Source organism: Wyeomyia smithii, chromosome 1 (genome assembly GCF_029784165.1).
Source record: "Wyeomyia smithii strain HCP4-BCI-WySm-NY-G18 chromosome 1, ASM2978416v1, whole genome shotgun sequence".
NCBI classification, from domain to species: Eukaryota; Metazoa; Arthropoda; class Insecta; order Diptera; family Culicidae; genus Wyeomyia; species Wyeomyia smithii.
This window is the reverse complement of record NC_073694.1, coordinates 128,655,452-128,678,790: the sequence shown is the minus strand read 5'-3', so window position 1 is coordinate 128,678,790 and position 23,339 is coordinate 128,655,452. Positions and strand designations below refer to the sequence as shown.

The 23,339-nt window shown below is 40.7% G+C and overlaps 2 protein-coding genes across 8 annotated transcripts in view; one reads left to right on the top strand and one right to left on the bottom strand.

Annotated features, from left to right (window-relative positions):
- The window catches only part of LOC129718488 (uncharacterized protein K02A2.6-like), a 333,122-nt gene that overhangs the window by 13,515 nt on the left and 296,268 nt on the right, over positions 1-23,339 (top strand). For 3 of the 6 annotated variants that reach the window (XR_008726922.1, XR_008726921.1, XM_055669304.1), the window contains one exon: positions 4,405-4,770. The exons of 1 other annotated variant lie outside the window; for it this stretch is intronic. Coding sequence is in view for 1 of the 5 variants with exons in the window: in XM_055669304.1 (XP_055525279.1) it covers positions 4,405-4,415 (11 nt within the window). In the remaining 4 variants the exon portion in view is untranslated. Of the gene's footprint in view, positions 1-31; positions 3,523-4,404; positions 4,771-23,339 lie in introns of those variants that run through there. 2 more of the 6 variants (XR_008726920.1, XR_008726919.1) reach the window with 1 other exon arrangement.
- LOC129718490 (spastin) overlaps positions 1-23,339 on the bottom strand; it is a 249,214-nt gene that overhangs the window by 102,478 nt on the left and 123,397 nt on the right. The window lies entirely within an intron of this gene.

Below are 23,339 nucleotides of genomic sequence, written 5' to 3'. Positions count from 1 at the left end.
GATACTAATACGTCGTCCTATATTTTTACAGGTATTTGCTGTCAGCTGATTGTTGCGACGAGTGGTGTGCTAATTTTAATATAACACTCGCTTTGCTTGAAGCCTGGGGACAGACCGATAGCAGAAGTACGAGTTTCTAAATACGTTCAATCTGCTTAATATCGGTTTTCTGTACAGTTTCCATTGTTAGTTGTATTATTAGTTAGTTAGTGAGTTAGTAGTAGTATTATTAGTTAGTGAGTTAGTAGTAGTATTATTAGTTAGTTATTTATTAAAATTATGAATTCGAATGTCCCAAGCAGATGAAGATTAGTGTCTTTTTCTTTTTAAATTGGATTTTATGTGATGAATTAATTATTAACTAGGTAATATTGATTTAGAATTTATATTGGTGCTTATTACGGGAGTCGCTTCACGGTGAAATCAGAGTGAAGTGAACAAAATCCTATTACCGGACTCACGTAAGCAGCGTTGCCAGGTATCCAGATTTAGCTGGATTATCCAGATTTTTGAACATGTATCCAGGTAAACAGATTTGATGTCCAACTATCCAGATTTTTCATGAATGATCCAGATTTTATCCAGATTTTATTTTCTCTGTTCCGCAAAAAGGTCATCACTTCAAATTTGGCGCGAAATTTTGCAATTTTGTCACCTTAAATTTTACGTACCTCAAGACTTTTATCCGAAGAATTTAACTTTCACCCCTCGAAATGACTTCCAGATTTTTTCCAGATTTTTTTTTTTGCCTTTTCCAAATTTAAAAAAAAAAGACCTGACAACGCTGCACGTAAGTGAGAAAAACGTCGCAAAGTGACATCTGCCGTGGAATCTGGGTTATTATGAGTGTCATATCAGTGAAGTGAGAACGGAAAAAGCGACGTTTCGCGTGGAATTATTTCACGACCATTTTGAACGGTGAAATGATTCCACGAAGATGCCATAAGTCTTAATGTTGATTGATTTGTGATTTAATGGTAAATATTGGATTAATTCTTCAGTAACGAAGCGAATCAGAATTTGATCCGTGCCTTAAAGCGGCCAAATTTTCATTTTTTTGCCCGATGAAAAAAATGCAAACTAGTTCAGGAAATTTTCGATACCGAAAAAAACATTTTTTGCTGCCGAATGTCTTAGAAATGCAGAACACGTCAAGATCTGGTGTTATTCAAAAAAAAAGGTAAACCCGACTTTCTGGGACTTAGACATTTTTGAGCTGGGAAACAATCTCATTTCACTTGTCCTATTCTCAATTTTTGTCGCCTCACTTGAGGTGGAATCGGGAATAGGTCTAAAAAAGTGAAGTGAGCGTGAGAGTGAAATATATTTCACCGTGAAGTGACTACCGTAATAAGCACCCGTGAAGTGACTCCCGTAATAAGCACCAGTAAAAGATAAATGTAAGATTAGGTGCGAGTTTTATTTCAATGCATTTTTTGTTTAAAAGCAACTACAAACTATTAATATAATGGTGCTTATTACGGGAGTCACTTCACGGTGAAATATATTTCACTCTTACGCTCACTCCACAGACCTATTCCCGATTCCACCTCAAGTGAGGTGACAAAAATCACCTCCGTGAAGTGAGATTGACTGTAAAGTGAAATTGAGAATAGGACAAGTGAAATGAGATTGCTTCCCAGCTCAAAAATGTCTAAGTCCCAAAAAGTCGTTTTTTCCCGTTTTTTTAGATAACACCAGATCATGACGTGTTCTGCATTTCTAAGACATTCGGCATGAAAAAAAAATGTTTTCGGTATCGAAAATTTCCTGAACTAGTTTGCATTTTTTTCATCGGGCAAAAAAATGAAAAATTGACCGCTTCAAGGCACGGATCAAACTCTGATTCGCTTCGTTACTGAAGAATAAATCTAATATTTACCATTAGATCACAAATCAATCAACTTTAAGACTTATGGCAGCTTCGTGGAATCATTTCACCGTTCAAAATGGTCGTGAAATAATTCCACGCGAAACGTCGCTTTTTCCGTTCTCACTTCACTGATATGACACTCATAATAACCCAGATTCCACGGCAGATGTCACTTTGCGACGTTTTTCTCACTTACGTGAGTCCCGCAATAGGATTTTGTTCACTTCACTGTGATTTCACCGTGAAGTGACTCCCGTAATAAGCACCAATAAAGTGTTAAATGTATATAATAGTGTTGATGTAGTTCAGGAAATTTTCGATACCGAAAAAAACATTTTTTTTGATGCCGTATGTCTTAGAAATGCAGAACACGTCAAGATCTGGTGTTATCTAAAAAAACGGGAAAAAACGACTTTCTAAGACATTCTAAGACATTCGGCAGCAAAAAAAATGTTTTTTTCGGTATCGAAAATTTCCTGAACTAGTTTGCATTTTTTTCATCGGGCAAAAAAATTAAAATTTGGCCGCTTTAAGGCACGGATCAAATTCTGATTCGCTTCGTTACTGAAGAATTAATCCAATATTTACCATTTAATCACAAATCAATCAACATTAAGACTTATGGCATCTTCGTGGAATCATTTCACCGTTCAAAATGGTCGTGAAATAATTCCACGCGAAACGTCGCTTTTTCCGTTCTCACTTTACTGATATGACACTCATAATATAAATATAAATTCTAAATTAATATTACCTAGTTAATAATTAATTCATCACATAAAATCCTATTTAAAAAAAAAAAGACACTAATCTTCATCTGCTTGGGACATTCGAATTCATAATTTTAATAAATAACTAACTAATAATACTACTACTAACTCACTAACTAATAATACTACTACTAACTCACTAACTAACTAATAATACAACCAACAATGGCAACTGTACAGAAAACCGATATTAAGCAGATTGAACGTATTTAGAAACTCGTACTTCTGCTATCGGTCTGTCCCCAGGCTTCAAGCAGAGCGAGTGTTATATTAAAATTAGCACACCACTCGTCGCAACAATCAGCTGACAGCAAATACCTGTAAAAATATAGGACGACGTATTAGTATCCGGTGAAAGCCATAAATTCACGAAAACCTACCGCTAAATTGCCTTACTTTGCCAGCACCAGCGATTCAACATCATCCGGCGGTGCTGGACGTCGAAATTGTAATAATAATTTGTTCAATCGAGAGCATACCAGTCTGGGTGCAGCACTTCTGCAAATTCATGCTCCCGATCGGAGGCTTGCATTTTTCATCATCAGGATAGGTCCAATAGCGAAGGACATGACCATGCAGCCGATACCAGGGCGGATGCCGTGCTCCGACTGGATTTTGTGTCCAATTTGATCGCTGGATTTCCTACGTGCAAGTGAATCAGCATCGCAAAACAAACACTACGCGAACACGACAAAAACCCGCAAACGCAGCAGCAAAAAAGCTGAGTCTGACCGTTTGACTATATTCCTCCGGAGAGGCACGAACGGTCAAGTTTTTTTCACTTGCACTGGAACTATTTCTAACAAACGAAACACAGATTTAATAAAAACAAGTTCCTAGCGCACGATCAAAACAAAACTTCTTCTTTTTCCTTCACGTTCCCGTTGGTCGAAATTTGACATCACCAAGCAGCGTTGCCGGTGCTATTAATGTTTTGACTGGCTGTCGTGTGTGCCAAAAAGAGAAGCACACATTTTTATTCGATAAGTCTCTATATGTGACTTTGTGTAGGTGTGAAGGAGCACGTTTGCCTTCGCCATGTCAATGACAGCAGTCGGCAACCGTTGGGAACGGTTGGCGGCAAAAATAGAAATAATTCTATTTTTTACAACAACAACAAGCGACGGTCGACCGCTGTGCTCTGATTGGCCGAAAAGGAACGGAACGGTAGCGGTCAACCGCTACAACGGTTAGTCTGATACAGGCTTAAAGGCCTAGCGTTAAAGTTTGGCCGACTGAATTTCCGTCGATCTGGCAGCCATTCTAAAATTTCAAAGAACTAGCAACATTGCAAAAAATAAAAGTCATTGCATGACTACTCGTATTTTCAGTTTCATAGTTTTTTGTTTCAATTTGTTTTGCTACATATAGTAGTGAAAAAGTGAAGTGCTGTTTTCTATTTTGTTCAAATCGAACACCACGGAAATTTGAAAATTTTCGATTCCCCACGAATAAAAATCATCGCTGAAAATGGCTTGAGTTTTGTGAATTACCGGAGGAATTTTTAATAAAATGGTCTAATGGTCAAATATTTGACCTTCTGACATAATGGTCAAATTTATTTGACATCATGGTTGTTGTTTGCCCGTGTTTGCCCCATGTTAAAATTGGAGAGTGACAAACAATTATATTTGACCAAATTTTTATCTGTCAAAAAGTGACAAATATTTGACGCTCGGTCAAAGAGTGTAATACAGGCTTTTGTAGCGTAGATTTGGCGTTCTGAAAATATCAATCCGAATAAAAAAAAATGTTTTGCAGTTCCACTTTAATCACGATGATTTATGCTTCGCGTCGGAGAATAAGCACTAAAAGTTACCGGGACCTGTGTATAAGTTTGTGGCTCAGTGAGACACCGGATAATATGTCGATTGATTACGCTCACTCCAAACAGGCTACATAATGTCCGTTCAGAATTTCATGTATCACCAACAGCCGTAGTAACTCAGAATATCATCACGTATAATCTTATGTATGTGATCTCATCCAGTTGTCAACAGTAAGGAAAAACAAAATTAAAAATTAACCAGAAGCAAAAGATCAGAGACAATAGAAAGTAGATCTATAGCGTAATGATTTTTGTAACCATTTAAAAAATAAAATATCGTGAAGATTTTTGAAATTCAATGTTTTTTTTTTTTGTTATATTCTAGTTTCATTTCTTTTTTCGCATTTTGCTATTGCTTAATCACAATACTTTCCATTTACTAAGGCAAACTTGACAGTCACTTTCAGTGACAGTCGTCCAAACTTCAACTATAGGGTTCAAGGGAAAACCAGGGAAAAGTGGTCAGGTTTTGAGCGCTTATTTTTCAGTCATTTATAATCAGGTTTTCGAGGTTTTGGCATCAATCGATCAGAAATTATTTCACGGTTAAATTTATGTAACAAAAACAAACTATTGTTCGAGATACACTATTGAAAAATTGGTAATGAATATCGATTGTCTAAATCATACCGCGCAGCCAATCATTACCTCTCTTCCCAAGCACAGTCGACAACGGATACAATCGATCTGACTTTGTTGTTATTGTTGTTGTCGTTTTCTGTTTCCGATGCTTATTTACGTTCCCTGTCATACCATGTTCTACTAAGCCCCTACTTCTTTCTAACTAACTGACGAAGCCTTTATATAAAAGGTACCGTTCGAACATTTCACCCCACCAGTTTCATTACTAAACCGTACCTATTACATACGGACGCTAGGTGTTGGCAGATAAAAAAAGAGGAAAGACAAAATAGTACCGGTCATCTCGTGCCGGTTTCACCCGTAATGCGGGTGGCTGTTAGTAGTACCAGGCTACTGCTAAATACTAAAATGGCTGGAATTCTGGACGGACTAACCAGTAAACAGGAATAATCGGCAACTGGCACCTTTTGGTGCCTCGAAATTTCGTGATAGAAGCGGCAAATTGAATTTTCTGTTTTACAACATGCTGCTACTAGCGGAAAAAGCCTTGCAAATATGCATGTTTTTGTTGGTGTTAATTTTATGACAGCGGCCGGCGCAGCTTTCAAGAAAAATTTACTTTCCTTGTCATTCTATTTTCTACTAAGCTCCTCCTTATTTCTAACTAACTGACGAAGCCTTGATATAAAAGGTACCGTTCGAACATTTCACCTCATCAGTTTCATTACTAAACCGTACCGATTACTGTGAAAATGCAAGAACTCGTGCTTGGAGCATCGGCCATCTTGTAATGAAGCGGCGGGAATCACTTGGCGTAAGGACGTGGTGCCTCTACTGATTATGACTTACCTTTTCGAAGCTTCGCGATACAATGACGAAGACGGCTAAACGATTGGGGTGGGTTTGACATTTGATCGTGTCATGCAGTGCTGCCAGTTGCGTTTAGCAAACTGACATACATAAGCAGTGTTGTTGAATTATAGCAAGCTCAGTATACACCTCACATTCTCCCCCTTCTCAAAAAAAAAGAAAAAAAATCGCCATATTTTCAACAAGGTTCATTATGGCTATCTTTCTCAAATCATCTACAACATCCAAGAACTTCTCTCCTTTGATAGTTTTTACCATACACACATAGTTGCAGGGAGCATAGAAGACTTCAATTCTATGATCTATTCCTTTGCTCGCTCGTCACCATTCAACCAAATTAATTTTTTCATCAGTATTTACTTTCGCAATATACCCAACAACATTGAGAATTAGCTCGTATTGGATGATTTTATTTAATCGTTTTGACCCGTTTCAATATTGCGTCTAGATCTATGCATAAACTTACTCGAGAAAAGAAAACTTCCAAAATATTCTGTCAGATGGCGTTCGCCATTTTTACGTACATTTTGGGTAGTCGTTTCCAATCGTGTACACTCTTGACAGATAGATTTTCTGTTTTATACGTTGCCTCGGTGACTTGCAGAGATGCCAGACTTTTTTTTGGCAAGTCTGTATAATCCATGAAAATGTCTGTATAAGTCTGTATACCGCTGCGAAAAAAAGTTACCGATACATTGATACCTAATTATTTGTCGACCTGTCAGATTGTTTTGTTTTATTGCTTGTTTTGATTGTTCTTTTTCGAGTCTATCATAGTTGGTCGATTAATCGATAACTAATTTATCTTTTAAATCTAAGTAACACATAGAAGTAAGAGTCTTTCCCGTGATAAAAATCGTCGTTCGTCGTAATGTAGCTAAACTGATACATGATGGCAGAAGTCTCGCGGTTATAAAAATAGTACCTTCAAGGTTTGGGACATTTTAAGCAATTCTTCAACGTTGGATATTGCTCCGAATAGAACAAACGGTCTTTTCACCAATATAACCTGCATGGCAATCGATCGAGACAATCAGCTGTTTGTTACTGGGGGCGAAACAGGCAGATTAGTGCCCACGGGGCCGATAAAAACCCCGATAGCCTGAATCGATTCCCGTTGTCATGATTTCACTCTCAAAAAACGCAAGATTAATATGTTCAGCAAAGTGTTCAGTTCCTAGTTCACTTTTTCCAGCAACGGCTACAGTAACTTTTGGTTTTTGTGTTCGTTTTTTTGTGTATACTGGTAAAACCATTATGTAGAATATCAGATATCTGTGTAATATCTGTATTATACTAAATGTCTGTATAAAATCTGTAGGCTTATGCGTGTCTGTATCGCAACACAGAAAGTCTGTATAATACAGATTTGTCTGTATATCTGGCATCTCTGGTGACTTGTGACTAATCATTTTTTTGAGAGGAGAAAATAGCGAGTGTGAGGACCAAGCTGGTATGTTTTTTCCGGCCCGAAACGCGACTCTCTTTTCCATTGAAAGTCCCAGAGAAGTAGCATCCTGCTGACTAGCCTCATCTCATTGTCAAGAGTCCTCGGAATGCTGGAATCCTCCGGGAGAGACGAAATTGTTCAATAAGGAGAAAAAGGAAATTTCATCTGCTGGTTGGAACAACGATAATGTAATGAACCAACGAAGTTTGGTCGACATGGCGGCTGGTTCTCGGGTGTGTCATTCCCAGTAAACTCAGGTCCCCTACGATTTCGCTTTTATGATACGTGTCTAGTATCATAAAAGCGAAATCGCGGTAAGTATCCTCTTCTCGTGTTTAACCCTATTTCCTGTTTGTATTTTTAGGTTAAATTTTCTTAGTTCTAAGCAAAAGAGAAATATCTAGATTTTTCTTCAGCGATGGATAAAACAAATAAGAAGGAATAAATTCGTGAGTATATTGTAAATCGGGGGAAAACGCCAGAGTAACGACTATTTATTTCGCCGAATGCCCTTACATTCGTGGCTTTCGATTAAAATGTCTGCTTCTGTTTGCCTCACATAGTTGGACAAATGCCCGGTGTTCTTTTTTCCCTTACGGGACGCAACGTTTCTTTTACTTCCGTGGGTTCGCGTGTGCCTCGATTGATACTTTCTGCTGCTGACCTATGCTTCACATCTCTCCAACGATGTACTAGCTTAGTTTGAGTAACGTGTCGACGCACCAGTTGGCCGTCCTCATCACCCAAGATTAGGCTGCCGTTGTTTTCCTGCATCACTGTGTGTCGTTTTGGATCGAATCTTGTCTCTCCCTTCGCCTTAGATTGACGTTCAACTATCACGGCATCTCCGGGTCGAACTTGGCATGGTCTGGCACCCCGTCGAGCATCTTCATGGGTCTTTGAGTGTAGCTTTGCATTGGCATCTCTTTTTTTTAACAGCTGTTCATCAATTTCGACCTTCTCACGATTCAACATCGGTAATCCGCGACGTATTTTCCTTCCATACATAACCTCCTCTGGGGCCATCTTAGTAACTGTATGTGCGGCGGAGTTGTGGGCATTCACAGCTGCTTGTACCTCATCAGTGTAGCTAGTTCCAGTTGATGTTGCAGTAGACATGGCTTGGTTCACTACCTTCATAAAATTTTCCACCAACCCATTCTGTTGAGGAAAGAATGGTGTGGAAAATACTGGATGAATACCCCGTTCATCACAATAGACCTTGTATTCCTCGCCATTGAAGGGGGGACCGTTATCCGACTTGATGGAATCAGGGAAACCTTCTTTATTGAAGACGTCGTTTAAGATCTTACTCGTGTTTTCAAATGAAGTCGATTTCACCGGTCTCGCAATCGCATACCTTGATCTGTAGTCGATTATGACCAGAATTAAAATTCCTCCAAACCTTGCATAAGGGCCATTAAAGTCAACTGCTATTGTCTCCCAAACTGTCTTCGGAGCCATGGTTCGAAGCATGGGGGTTGGTTTCTCTGGTCTCCCATTCACAGCACACATCTGACACGAATCCACCCATTCCACAGCGTCTGTAGCCATTCCTGGCCACCAGACACGTTCACGGAGAATACTTTTCATCTTTGCTGCCGAAGGGTGTCCATTGTGAGCTACTTCTAAGGTTTTTGAACGCAATCGTTCAGGTATCACAATACAACCACATTTAATCAACAAACCATCCTTTACTGACAAATCTCCCGACACAGCCTGGAATCTCTTCAAGTGTCTTGGCCATTCGCCAGAGTCAATTGCTGCTAGAACCTGTTGAAGAGTCTCATCAGCTGTAGTAACGGCTTTGATTTCATTCTTAGTTAAGAATGAAACCATGTTCGCTTCAATATGACATATCTCCCAAGGGCTCGATGACTCGTCGAATGGTTGATCGTCTCCTTGATACAATCGAGAAGATGGGTCCGCTATGTTCTCTCCACCTTTGATATATTCGATGGTGTAGTCGTATGGACTCAGTCTTAAGGCCCAACCATCTGCTCTAGTCAACGCTCGCTTAGTGTTTTCCCGAAAGCGGTTGAAGATGAAGGCTACACCTGTTGCATCGGTACGGAGTTTGAAATGTCTCCCCAACAAAAAGTAAGAAAAGTGCTCAACGGCCCATACTGCACCCAAAGCCTCTCGTTGATTTTGAGCATACCTCTTCTCCGTTGCTGTTAACGCCTTCGATGCAAAGCAAATTATACGTGGATCTTTACCAGGACTTTCCTGAGTTAACACTGCTCCTAAAGCGTTCGGAGAGGCGTCCGTGTAAAGTACAGTGTCCTCATGTTCAGAGAAGTAGCCCAAGGTAACGGTGCAGCGTATTATTTGCTTCTTGAGTTCTTCAAATGCTTGTTCTTGTAGCTTACGCCAGTCCCACTGCTTTGATCCAGCAATCGACCATAGGGGATTGGAAATGTTTGCAAAATTCCGAATGTAAGGGCTGACATATGACGCTAATCCCAAAAAGCTTCGCAACTCTGAGGCTGTAGCAGGTCTTCGGAATTTCCGTATCGCACTAATCTTGGCCTCCTCTATATGGAATCCGTCTTCGTCTAGCGTGTGACCTAGGAACGAGATCTGAGTTTTGTCGTACACACATTTGCTGGTATTAAGCGTTAGGTTGTTTGCTCTCAGAATCTCGAGCACTTTAGCGACAGTCTTGTGTAATTCTTCTAGACTTTCTGCAAACAGCAGTACGTCGTCTATATAAATTACTTCGTTTTCGACGTCCTCAAGGATTCGGCACATTTCGCGCTGAAAAATTTCAGGCGCACAATTCACACCGAACATAAGTCGAGTGAACCTAAACATGCCATTCTCTGCCAAAAATGTCGTCAAGCCTCTTGATTCTTCGCTTAATTCAAGGTGATAGTACGCACTCTTTAAATCCAGTTTGGTAAAATATTTAGCTCCATGAAGTTTTATCTTCATTTCGTCCATCAGAGGTAAACGGAAATACTCACGTTCAATTGCTCTATTAGGAGCTCTCATGTTTACCACAAGTCTAAAATCATCTTTTCCTTTCGCCACCGCAGACATACCACTGATCCACTCCGGTGCCTTGGAGACTCTTTCGATGATTCCAGTTTTTTCCATTTCCAACAATCGACGTCGGGCACCTTCGCGATAAGCAGCTGGGATATTGTAGTAGGCGTTTCGAGTGGGAGGGACGGTTTTGTCTATGCTGAATTTCACCTTAACGCCGGGCATTGTCGGAAAGATTTTGTCTTGCGTAATTTCGCAGTCGTTTACTTGCAGTCCGACGTGCAGTAATTTCAGTTCACTTGCCGTCGTCCTACCGAGCAAAGATCGTTTTCCATTTTTAACTACGAGGAAATTGGCCGCAACAGAATTAGTCGATTCCGAAACTTGTATTTCCGCTTTAAAGGCCCAATCCACTTTCATTGGAGCATCAGAAGCGTACGCACGTAGCCCTATGGCAGTAATTATTTCAATCGGTACCAACTTCGCCGTTCCGGAAACATACTCTTTTTCTAATCTATCCCAGTCCCGTCCTCCAATAACGTTAACATCGGCTCCTGAGTCAATCAGAAATTGAATGGGGCTCGACGATCCAAGATGGCACTGAACCAACACATCGTTAAGTGTCAATGCATTAAGCTGGCAGAATAGGAAAATGAAAAAAAGGAAATTCAATTTTTGCTCGTTACGAAAGTTTAGTTGGATAATAAATTTTATTTACATAAAATTTCTTTGAATTTATGTTACCTCTACTTCTCTAACTTCTGGTTTCGTATCACGGCGAAAGCTGTTCTGTTCCATGGTATTAACACGTTTGTTTCTGCAGACTACCGCGTAATGACCGAACTTCTGACACTCGTGGCACTTCTGTTTCAGCGCAGGACAGGGCCGGAATCTGTGTGCCCATCTGTTGCACCTCGAACAAAGCTCTCGGTTACCAGTGGGCTGCCTATCGATGCGAGGTTGTTTGTTTTGGGAGCTTCCAGCGTGATCGAATCCACTTCCTCGTTTGACCGCACGACCGCGTACCTGATTGACCATTGTGTCGTCCGTAGTCACATGAGAATTTTCCCGTTGGTGTGCTTCGTCTCGTGTTCCAGCTTGCACGATGACCACCGTTGTATAATCCAATGTTCTTGCTGAGTCTGCCAACTTCCGGTTGACCATGCCTTTTATCAACTGACTGCGCACAAACCTGTCTTGGTCGCTTGGGTTGAAGCGGCATAATCGCACCTTCTCCATGAGTCTAGCATGGAAACAGACCACCGTCTCCTTCTCTCCTTGCTTCATACTGGAGAAAGCCTCATACTCTGAGGTGGCGTCAGTTAATGAACGAAAATGCTCCTCAATATTATTCCTGAAGACAGTATAACAGCTCTCGTGGTTCACACTCGGTTTTAGCTTGTTGGCCCGAATAATGCCCTGCATCTCTTCACCCACCGAGAGGAAAAGTAAATTTGTTAGCTGTACAGGAGCTGTAATACCGGCCAGTGATGTCGCGATTTCGAAGAGTTTGATGTATTTGGTCCACTCTTCCCACATATTGTTTGCCGCCACATTCTTGGGAAAAGGCTTCATTTGATCAAATCGAATAGGCTGACCATTTTTACCTGGCTGTGACAAATTGGGGTTCTGGAAACTGCTCCCGCTTTGTTCTGCATCATCCGTGTCCTGGATTCGAGCATTTCTCCCCACATTGGAGCCAGCACCGGAAATTTCGTTGACTATTTTCTGTAAATCAGCGATACGTCTCTTCAGAATTTCATTCTCCCAGTTTGGATCGACTGCAACGTCGTAATGGGCATATTGAGGTTCCGTCTGCTTTTCCCCTATGCGTTCCTCAGACTCGATATCAGCGTCATGGCGCATAGGAGCCCTAACGTATCTTCCAGCTTCTGGATATTCGTTAGTTTCGGTCTCATCATCTTCGCTACTACCATTACTCAACGGTTGAATTCGCACATATCTACCTTCTGATGCCATGATGCCTACTTTCTTGCTCTTTAATTAGGACCTGTAACATTAAACATAAGGAAACCGTTTGAGTATTCTCTATGTATGTTTTTTTAAGTCATCGTTGACGTAGACGGTTTTCATTACACGCCTATTCAGGGTTTGAGCAGCGATTTCCAAACGACAAGATCGGTTACTTTTGATTGCTTCGGTTCAATTAAAGCATTTGAATTAACCCCAGTTTATTTTAAATTCGAGTGGTTTTCACTACACACTCATGATTATCAGAAAACTGTTCGTGTGATTGGCCGTTTTCTTTACGTACCATACATTTTGTTCTGTGTTTTCCTTACACACTCCAGTCAAGACTGATTCGTCATTAATCCGTTTTCTTTACGGAAAACAAAATCGACTTTTCATAACTGCGTGGTTTGCATTACACACTCCAGGATGCAACGAAATATTCGTTCATTTTTTTTCGTTTTCTTTACGAGTTGTGTTTTCTTTACACTTTCCACTTCAGTTGGGAAATCTTCCTGCAGGCGGTTTCCTTTACTCGCCCTATGCCAACAATCCTCATGCCAAGTGATTGCATGCCTCTATTCTAAAATATCCGTTATTTAAAAACCCTCCTGGCAGGATCGCCAATGTGAAAATACAAGAACTCGTGCTTGGAGCATCGGCCATCTTGTAATAAAGCGGCGGGAATCACTTGGCGTAAGGACGTGGTGCCTCTACTGATTATGACTTACCTTTTCGAAGCTTCGCGATACAATGACGAAGACGGCTAAACGATTGGGGTGGGTTTGACATTTGATCGTGTCATGCAGTGCTGCCAGTTGCGTTTAGCAAACTGACATACATAAGCAGTGTTGTTGAATTATAGCAAGCTCAGTATACACCTCACAATTACATACGGACGCTAGGTGTTAGCAGCTGAGAGGAGGAAAGACAAAATAGTACCGGTCATCTCGAGCTGGTTTCACCCGTAATGCTAGTGGCTGTTAGTAGTACATGGCTACTGCAAAATACTAAAATGGCTGGAATTCTGGACGAACTAATCAGTAAACAAGAATAATCGGCAGATGGTACCTTTTGGTACCTCGAAGTTTTGTAATAGAAGCGGCTAATTGAATTTTCTGTCTTACAAACTGCTGCTGCTAGCGGAAAAAACCTTGCAAATATGCATGTTTTTGTTGGTGTTAATTCTACGACAGCGGCCGGCGCAGCTTTCAAGAAAGTTTTTCTTTCGCCCCATCATTTTGATTCCAAAACCGCATTAATTACATACGGGCGCTAGGTGCTAGCAGCTGAAAGGAGGAAAGACAAAATAGTACCGGTCATCTCGAGCTGGTTTCACCCGTAATGCTAGTGGCTGTGAGTAGTACACGGCTACTGCAAAATACTAAAATGGCTGGAATAGACGTTTCCCGTCGGACCTTACCCCCTGTTTTTATATTTTTTCTTCGAAGTACTCTGCATTCAAAGATTAATTGCGCTAAAATCAATTTTTTTCTATGAGTATTAAATTTACTATTATTTTTTGAAAAGTTGAAAATGCATGAATGTTGAATATTTTTTTGAGTTTGGAAATTTACGTTCTTGCAGCACTGCAAAATATTATTCACCCCAACTTTTTGGCAACATTGTTATTTTTGACATGTTCTTAGTATACTCAAGGGGATGGCAGCCCTATCTAAACTCTACACGTTTGACAGTAGCCAACATATCGGGGCTTTATTTAAAAATAAAGCCCCGAGGCAGGCGCCCAGCAAAACTTCTAAATACTTTTCACTTTAGTCGGGAATACTCTTCACTCATTCAACATAGAAAGAGATAGGATGTTGCCATTGCCCTGAGTAGTCCTGTGCGCCGCCACGCCGCGCCGCCGCCGCCGACACTTTTACGCACGCCGCCGCCGCCGATGATTTGGACTCGGCGCGCCGCCGAATAAATTTTTGGTGCGCCGCCGAGAAAATCTTTACCGCGCCGATAGTGATTGTGTATGCTGGATTTTTCCTGGTTATAGAAATACCGCAAATCACAGCCGATAAGGGAACACTCGTATAGGTATTAGGTAATGCGGAATTTGGAAATTCTTAATACCCCTTCACCCCTACGTAATGCAATTTTGCATGGTGGCCTCACGCAGTGTAACACTTCGTTAAGTATTTTCCCTCTCCTGAGCGTGTATTTACGAATGTACCTAAGTGTAAATTAATTTAATTTGTGGAAATTTGATACAATATTTGACAATAAATATTCAGACTTTTTAATCGAATGAAATCAAAAATATCAATGTCATTATTAGTGATTTGCTCGTCAGTTTGCTTCGAGAAAATTGTTTCAGTTATCATAACATTTATTTTTTATTTTTATGCAAATGTATTTTTTATTTTTATGCAAACGTATGAGCAGTCTTAAAATGTTCAAAAAATTTATGAAAAATGACTAGTGTTTTTTCATTAATTATTTGGTAATTTTCTTTAGGAATACAAAGTTTTTTTTGGAGATCAAAATGCGGGAATTCACTGAAAATTTTGCGCAAATTAAATAGTTGATCATATTGCGTTGAAACAGACATTTTTGTAGATAGTTTTTTCGTCAACATTTTCAAGCACGACTATATTTTTTGCTGATTTCTCGTTAATTTTTTTTTTTCCTCTGTGCGGACTCATCACTGCGACCAGAGACATTTGATCTATTGTGACATTGGCCAGGTGTTTTGTGTACTCCGCACTTCATATTATTGGCAGTGAATGTACGCTTTTCATTTATATCCGTGCTTGTGTGAGAGAGTTTATCCTTTCGTTTCAAGCTTACTGCTTTACTATAACGAGCCTCTTACTATTCTACCAATATTGCCAAATTACAATTCCCAGGAGTGAGACTACACCTCGTTCCTCGTGCCCATACCGCCAATTACAATTCCCTGGAGAGGATTAATATTCCTCAGAACAGTTTTATTATAAGAAAGACTTATTTTGTCAAGAGGGAGGAGTCTTAACGAAACCTCGTAGGAGTACCAACACCGCGTCACAATCACAATTACCCGAGGAGGATTTAATGCTTCACCTCTGGTCAGTTTTATCCCAAAAGTCGCAATAGAAAATGAAGAAACTGTGGTGTTTACCGAAGAACTCTATTCGATTGAAAAGAATTTCCCATTTTTTCAGTTATTCCATGGGTAACCAAACAAAATATATGAAAGTCAAAAACGACTCTCTAACGTAAGATTTATCGAATTTCCCCAAAGGTATACGGTTAATCGAAATCAACATATCAAAAAAATTATCTATCTTTTTCCTAAATTGAAAGTCTCTAGGAACAGTATTCCATGTAATTTTTTGTTGTGGGCTCGTTGATGATTTTTTTGGGATTTACACTTGTTTGTACTTTCCCTGCTTGGTTTATTATTTTCTGGTTATTCAATTGTTTGTTTACTTGATATCTTACCAATTTTATTTCTATTTTTGACATTCTTACAACTCTGACGCATACATTTTTATTTATGAACGTTCAATTAAAAAACTCGAAAATGAGAGTACAAAAGCACACATTATGCGCAATATTTTATAAGTGGTAATAAGTGTCACGCCGATACACGCCGCCGCCGCCGCCGCTGATAAAAGCTAACGGCGTGCCGCCGAGGTAAAATGCTTTCTACGCCGCCGCCGCCGGTGATATGGTCGGCGCACAGGTCTACCTGAGTATACTGGATTTATTGACAAAACCAAACATCGTTCTATTTACGATGAAAAAACTTCTGCACTGAAATTTAAATAACACATCACCTGACAAAATTCTTTCGGAACACATTTTAATCCAACATCAAACCTGTACACTGGTTCAGTTAAATTCAACAAAGTATCACCGGTGTAATCTTTCAAAACTGTGTACCTTGTGAAGAATTTCAAAAATGATATTCGCTTATGCATGGTGAGAAACAGAGCTGTATCTAGCTCTTTACGCACCATAATGGCGGTCGCTATAATGCGTGTTCGTAATATGCGAACCTCTCTGCTTACGTCAAATTTGCGATTTCTGAGAAATTGGCAACACAAATGTTGCCAGATATATTTTTCTTTTGATAAATTGTATGGAGACTTCAAACTGACGTAAGCAGAGTTGTCAAAAGGGTGGGTAATTTATTACGAACTTTGCATTATAGCGTCCGCCATTATGGCGCGTAAAAAGCTGGATACACGAAAAACGGAAAGTACCCAAATTCATGTCGATTTCACTCAACGGAGTCGTTCCGTGCAGGAAGCCAATTTTGAGTAATTGTAGATTAATTAAATAGTAGGTGTATAGCACTCAGTGTAATATTACGTCAAAAATACTCAACGTTGAGTTCCCTTTTTTATACTTTATCTTGGGTAGTTTCATTCGATTGATTTAACATTATTTGGAAATAGAAAATAATTGAAAAACAATCTATAAAATCTGTCTCAATATTTTTTCAAGTACCTTCCAATTTGGGATCACTGGCTTCATCAATTTTCCTGTTAGCGCCTCCGCTTCAGCTCCATTCTCACAATTCATTGTTAATCTTGTTTTTAATTGACGGCTATTCATAACAAACAGATGCACATAAATCGTTCGTCACTTGAAATCATCAACTCAGTGCCAAAACTACCAATTTTCACTAATATATGCCACTTTCACGAAATCTATCTCATCACTCGGGTTTTCAATTTTTCAACCAGTTTGATTTTTCATCCAATGTTGGGTTCAAACTACTCAACGTTGGCTTTTTATCAAAACACCGCCATTGAGTAAGAGCATGTTTAAAATCTATCAAGTTGAAATGACTCAGCGTTCGCATTGCAAAATTACCCAAAACGTAAGTTGTATAATGTTTACATCATTTCAGGTAGTTTGTACCCACCGGTTGGGTAGATTTTGTTTTCCGTGTAGTTCTTGGCAACAAACGGCACAAAAACTGTGTTGCCGAAAAGATAGATTTTCTCTTTGCGTGACTCTATATATACATAGACTCTGCCTAAAAGTACCTTCCCGCACATAAGGGCTGATTTACGTCGATAATACGCATATTTGGGTATTTTTATTTTCCTGTGTAGAGTTAACACTAGCAATCAGGGTTGCCACATTTAAATCTGTTTTCCCTTGAAAAAATTTGAGCATCTGTATCTGGAACAAAAATATCTGTAAAAAAAATCTGTATTGTTTGAACATAAAGAACTTTGTATTTTTTAAGTTTTTATGGTACATGAACAAAAATTTTAGCTTAAAACGTGTGAGGAGTTGAAAATATGTTCAATTTGCTTAATAAAATTTGGAGTGTTCATAAAAATTGATGTCAATTTCGAAAAATCTGTAAATCTGTACTTTTCGACGAAAATCTGTATATCTGTATATACAGATTCGGCACCGTTACTCAGAGGGAGAGATATGCGAAGAGAGTGTTGTGAGTCAAACGAACATGTCAAAATCCGAGCCAAACGAACAAGAAAGGTGACACATTGAGAGGTATTGCAATAAGGTTCAATAAAGAATATATTTATTTTTACACGTTTTTCATGTTCTTTTGCTAAACAATGAATTGAGTATACTCCAAAGCTGTTTCATCACACTGATTTTGAACTGGTGGTTCACAAACCCTTTGTATGGTTTACAAAATAATGATGAAAGTATATTTTTTTAGTTTTAAATAGTTTATTTGACACGGCACGATACAATTTATGTTTAACTGAGCCAAGTACATTTTTTTTAAATTCTAAATTAGCAGGGAAAAGAGGGAGGCCTTTTCTTTATTCTCGCGGCCGACTACGAGCTAGTGGGGATTTAAGGTGAGAAGGGGAGTTACAATTTTGATTTCAACTATATTGAGTTATACGATTTATTTATTTGTACATGGCTAAGCAGTGATGTTCTATTTGAGCAGTTTGGACTGAGGTGTCTGCGTGAACATGAAGATGCCGAGTCTTCGTTTGGGTGTCTCCAGCTTAGTGTATCATCTTCTTTCAGCGTGTAGCGGGAATGGTAATCTAACAAATAGATAGAAGAGTTTCATATTTTAATACCAGCGTGTTTTATGAACACGTATAGCTGTGTCATGTACTGGAGATCACCGCTTCCCAGAATGTCTCTAACGGGTACGTTCGGTTGTTTTCCTCGGGCCCGAAGGGAATCTATAAGCTCAGACCTAACACCACAGTATTCGGTACACGACCAAACAACATGCTCGATGTCATGGTAGCCATCGCCACAAACGCAGTGATTACTGTCTACAAGCCCTATACGAAAGAGATGCGTGTTTAACGTATAGTGATTGGACATAAGTCTGGACATCACGCGAATGAAGTCCCGACCTACATCCAACCCCTTGAACCATGCTTTCGTCGATACCTTAGGAAAAATGGAATGTAGCCACCGTCCCAGTTCATCTGAGTTCCATGATGATTGCCAACTGTTGAGTGTTCTCTGACGCAAAATGCTATAAAATTCATCATAAGCAATTGGTCTTTCATAAATATCGCCGTCAATAGCACCCACCTTAGCTAAAGAGTCAGCCTTTTCGTTACCCGGAATCGAGCAATGAGAAGGGACCCACGCTAAGGTAACCCGGTAATTTTTATCTGTTAAAGCACTTAAAAACCGCCGTATTTTCCCCAGGAAATACGGGGTGTGCTTCACAGGCTTCATTGATCGCAGAGCCTCAATGGCACTGAGACTATCTGTGAAGATGAAGTAGTGGTCTATGGGTAGGGTTTCGATGATTCCAAGAGAGTACTGAATAGCAGCAAGTTCTGCGACGTACACGGAAGCAGGAGCATCGAGTTTGTAGGAGGCGGTAAAATTTTCGTGGAAAACACCGAAGCCAGTGGACTCATCTAGATTAGATCCGTCAGTGTAAAAGCTTTTATCATAACTAACATGTTTAAACTTATTGGAAAAAATCTTAGGGATCTCTTGGGGTCGCAATTGATCCGGGATACCAGAAATGTCTTGTTTCATGGTGGTGTCGAAGAATATAGCATTATTAGAAGTAGCTAAAAGTGCGACATTGGAGGAATCGTATGAAGAAGGATTAATATCTTGAGCCATATAGTCAAAATATAAAGTCATAAATCTGGATTGAGATTGAAGGTCGACCAACCTCTCGAAATTTTCAATTACTAATGGGTTCATAACTGTGCATCGAATTAGCAACCGGTAAGAGAGATTCCAAAAACGATGTTTCAACGGAAGAATACCCGCTAGCACTTCAAGACTCATCGTATGGGTCGACTGCATGCAACCCAAGGCAATACGCAAACAACGATATTGTATTCTCTCTAATTTTATAATGTGCGTGTTCGCGGCGGAGCGAAAGCAGAAACAGCCGTACTCAAGAACTGACAATATCGTTGTTTGGTATAACCTTAGAAGGTCTCCTGGGTGAGCACCCCACCAAGTTCCGGTAATCGTACGAAAAAAATTAATCCTCTGTTGGCATTTTGTGTCAGATATCTAATATGACAAGCCCAGGTGCATTTGGAGTCGAACCAGACCCCGAGATATTTAGCGACTAAAACCTGAGAGATCGTTTTACCCGTTAGTAGGAGCTGCAGCTGAGCTGGGTTATGCTTCCTAGAAAAAACGACCAGCTCAGTTTTCTCCGGAGAGAATTCGATACCCAGCTTAAGAGCCCATTCAGACAAATTGTCTAAGGTATCTTGCAATGGTCCTTGCAGGTCGCTAGCCTTGCCACCAGTAATGGATACAACGCTATCGTCTGCAAGTTGCCTTAGCGTGCATGAATTTGCAAGACATTCATCGATGTCATTGACGTAAAAATTATATAAGAGAGGACTTAAACATGAGCCCTGGGGGAGGCCCATGTAACTAATTCGGGAAGTTGTCGAATCGCCATGTGAGAAATACATATGCTTTTCTGACAACAAATTGAGCAAAAAGTTATTCAAATATGGTGAAAGTCCCTGCGAATGAAGTTTCGCGCTTAAAACTTCTACAGAGACAGAGTCAAAAGCCCCCCTAATATCCATGAACGCAGAAGCCATTTGCTCTTTTCGAGCAAAGGCTAGTTGAATTTCAGTAGAAAGCAACGCTAGGCAATCGTTCGTCCCTTTGCCCCGGCGAAAGCCAAATTGAGTAACTGAAAGTAGCCCGTTTGTTTCGACCCATTTGTCTAACCGTAAGAGGATCATTTTCTCCATTAATTTCCGGAGGCAAGAGAGCATCGCAATCGGCCTATATGAATTGTGATCAGAGGCAGGTTTCCCGGGTTTCCGAATAGCAATGACTTTTACCTCCCTCCAGTCATGCGGAACAATATTTAGCTCAAGAAACTTGTTGAATAAATTCAACAAGCGTCTTTTTGCAGAGTCGGGTAGGTTCTTCAACAGGTTGAATTTTATTCTATCTAACCCTGGAGCCTTATTGTTGCACGACAGGAGAGCCATTGAAAATTCCAACATCGAAAATGGAGGCTCTTCCGTAGTTACTAATAACGCGTCGCGAAAGGTTTTCTGTTCCGGTACAGAGTCTGGACAGACCTTTTTGGCAAAATCGAGTATCCAGCGATCTGAATACTCCTCGCTTTCATTCGAAACGTCACGGTTCCGCATGCGCCTGGCGGTATCCCAAAGAGTGCTCATCGCTGTTTCCCTGGACAACGCGTTTACGAACCGCCGCCAGTACCCGCGTTTTTTCGCCTTTACTAAGCTCTTCACCTGCCTGCCCAGTGCCTCGTACTTTCGAAGCAGGTTGACAGTGCCGTACTCCCGGTAGTCCTTATACGCCGCGGACCTTCGCGCGTACAGCTCAGAGCACTCTTTGTCCCACCATTTGTTGGGAGGGCGCTGTCTAATCGTTACCCCGGGTATCGGTTTCGTCTGAGCTTGAGTCGCGGCGTCGATTATCAAGCCAGCTAAGAACGCGTATTCTTCCTCCGGAGGAAGTTCCTCGTGAGTCTCGATAGATTGCGCTATAATAGACTCATAACACTTCCAATCAATATTACGTGTAAGGTCGTAGGAAATATTGATTGGGTTCGGGGGAGTTGAACCATTAGCAATTGATATAACGATTGGAAGATGATCACTACCGTGGGGATCGTTGATTACTTTCCACCGGCAATCTAGCGCTAGTGATGTCGAGCAGAGGGATAGGTCAAGCACGCTTTCACGTGCTGGAGGATTAGGTACACGTGTCGCTTCCCCAGTATTCAAAACTGTCATATTGAAGTCGTCGATCAAGTTACAGATTAAAGAAGATCGGTTGTCGTCGTACAGCGACCCCCATAGCGAACAGTGAGAATTAAAATCTCCCAATATCAAAAAAGGCGCGGGAAGCAACTCTGCTATATCAGTGAGATGCTTCTGTTCAATCCGCGCGGATGGAGGCATATATAACGAAACAAGGCATAGGTCTTTTCCATCCATATTCGTTTGAATGGCAACGACTTCAATATTCGAGATCGAGGGGAGGTCGATTCGGAAGAAGGAATAGCACTTTTTAATCCCTAAAAGTACCCCTCCACCGTGTGAGTCTCGATCTCGACGAATAATGTTAAAATCGTGGAAATTGAGTTGATCGTTTGAATTGAGAAAGGTTTCACAGAGCGCAAATGCGTCACAATTGTATTTATTTATTAAATGAGAAAATAGATCGAATTTGGGGATGATACTTCTGCAATTCCACTGTAATACAGTGATAAAATTCCTAACCTCTTTCGCCGTATTAGTCATCGAAAGATATGATAGCTGAAATGAGGGGCCAAGTTGCTGCTAGTTGCATCAAAAAGGTTTTCACTGTAGGAAGAAGGGCAAGAAGAATATTTTGTAGGGGATCTGGTATGTTGAATGTTTTAAATATCCAGTCCACAATATCAGAAAATTTTATGAACCCTGTTTCTATTTTATCTTCTGATCGAGAAATGGGTGCCCGAGGGGTTTTTGGTGCCCCAGGAAGCGGTGGGTACTCCTGGTTTGATTTAAAATTAAAACCGGGAGGTACTTGCTTCGGTTTTTCTTCACCGCTTCCTTTTTGTGTTGGCTTATTGGTCATTCCGCTAGGGGTTATCTTGCGACCTTTGCGAGAAAGATTAGGAGAGTTGATCATTCTCCTCTTCCTAGATCCTTCTGGCATGGCATAAGAACACCCTTCGACGGGATCGTCAGATGTACCCTCATCGGTTGGCAAAAAGGAAAAGATGTTTCCTGTCGAGGGTGGCTCAGCACTCTTCAGCATTTCTGCGAAAGAGCGCTTTGATCGTTCCTTGAGGGAACGCTTTATTTTTTCCTCGCGCTGTTTGTACGCGGGACACGCCGAAAGGTCATGCCGAGTTCCCTCGCAGTAAAGACACTTTTCAGTATCCTCACTGCAAGCGGTCTCAGCATGATTGCCTCCGCACTTGCTGCAGCGTGCCTTGTTGCAGCAGTAGGTGGCTGTATGACCTAACTGCTTGCAGTTTTGGCAATGCATGACCCGCGGTACGAACAGGCGTACAGGCAGACGAACCCTGTCCAAAGAGATGTAGTTCGGCAGTGCGGATCCGGCGAATGTTACACGGAAGGAATCCGAAGGGAAGAATTTCTTCTTCCCTTCTTCGATGGATACTGAATGCAATTGCTTGACATCCAGTATCTTTACATCTTGAATCAGGGGGTTTTTGAAGCAGCCAACCCCGTGACGCAAAATGTCATCGACCGTGAGGCTTCCTTCGGTAACCACACCGTCGATCTCCACGTCCTTGGCAGGGATGTACACGCGGTACTCTCTCGTGAAGAGCTCGTAGCTAGCAATTGCGTTTGCTTGCTTCAAGCTACTCACAACAACTCGCAGTTTGTTCGGTCTAACCTTTGTAATTTCGGTTACGTCCGAAAACTGTTTTGCCAGGTCCTTGCCGATTTGAATTATATTTAGAGGCTTCTTTATGGGCCTGAAGTAAACTACGAACGGACCTTTCGAAGCATCTGGGTAAGCTTTCACCCGTGTTGCCGGTACCCTTGGTACGGGGCTAGGTAGCGGGGAAGGTAGAGGGGAATTGATGGGGGA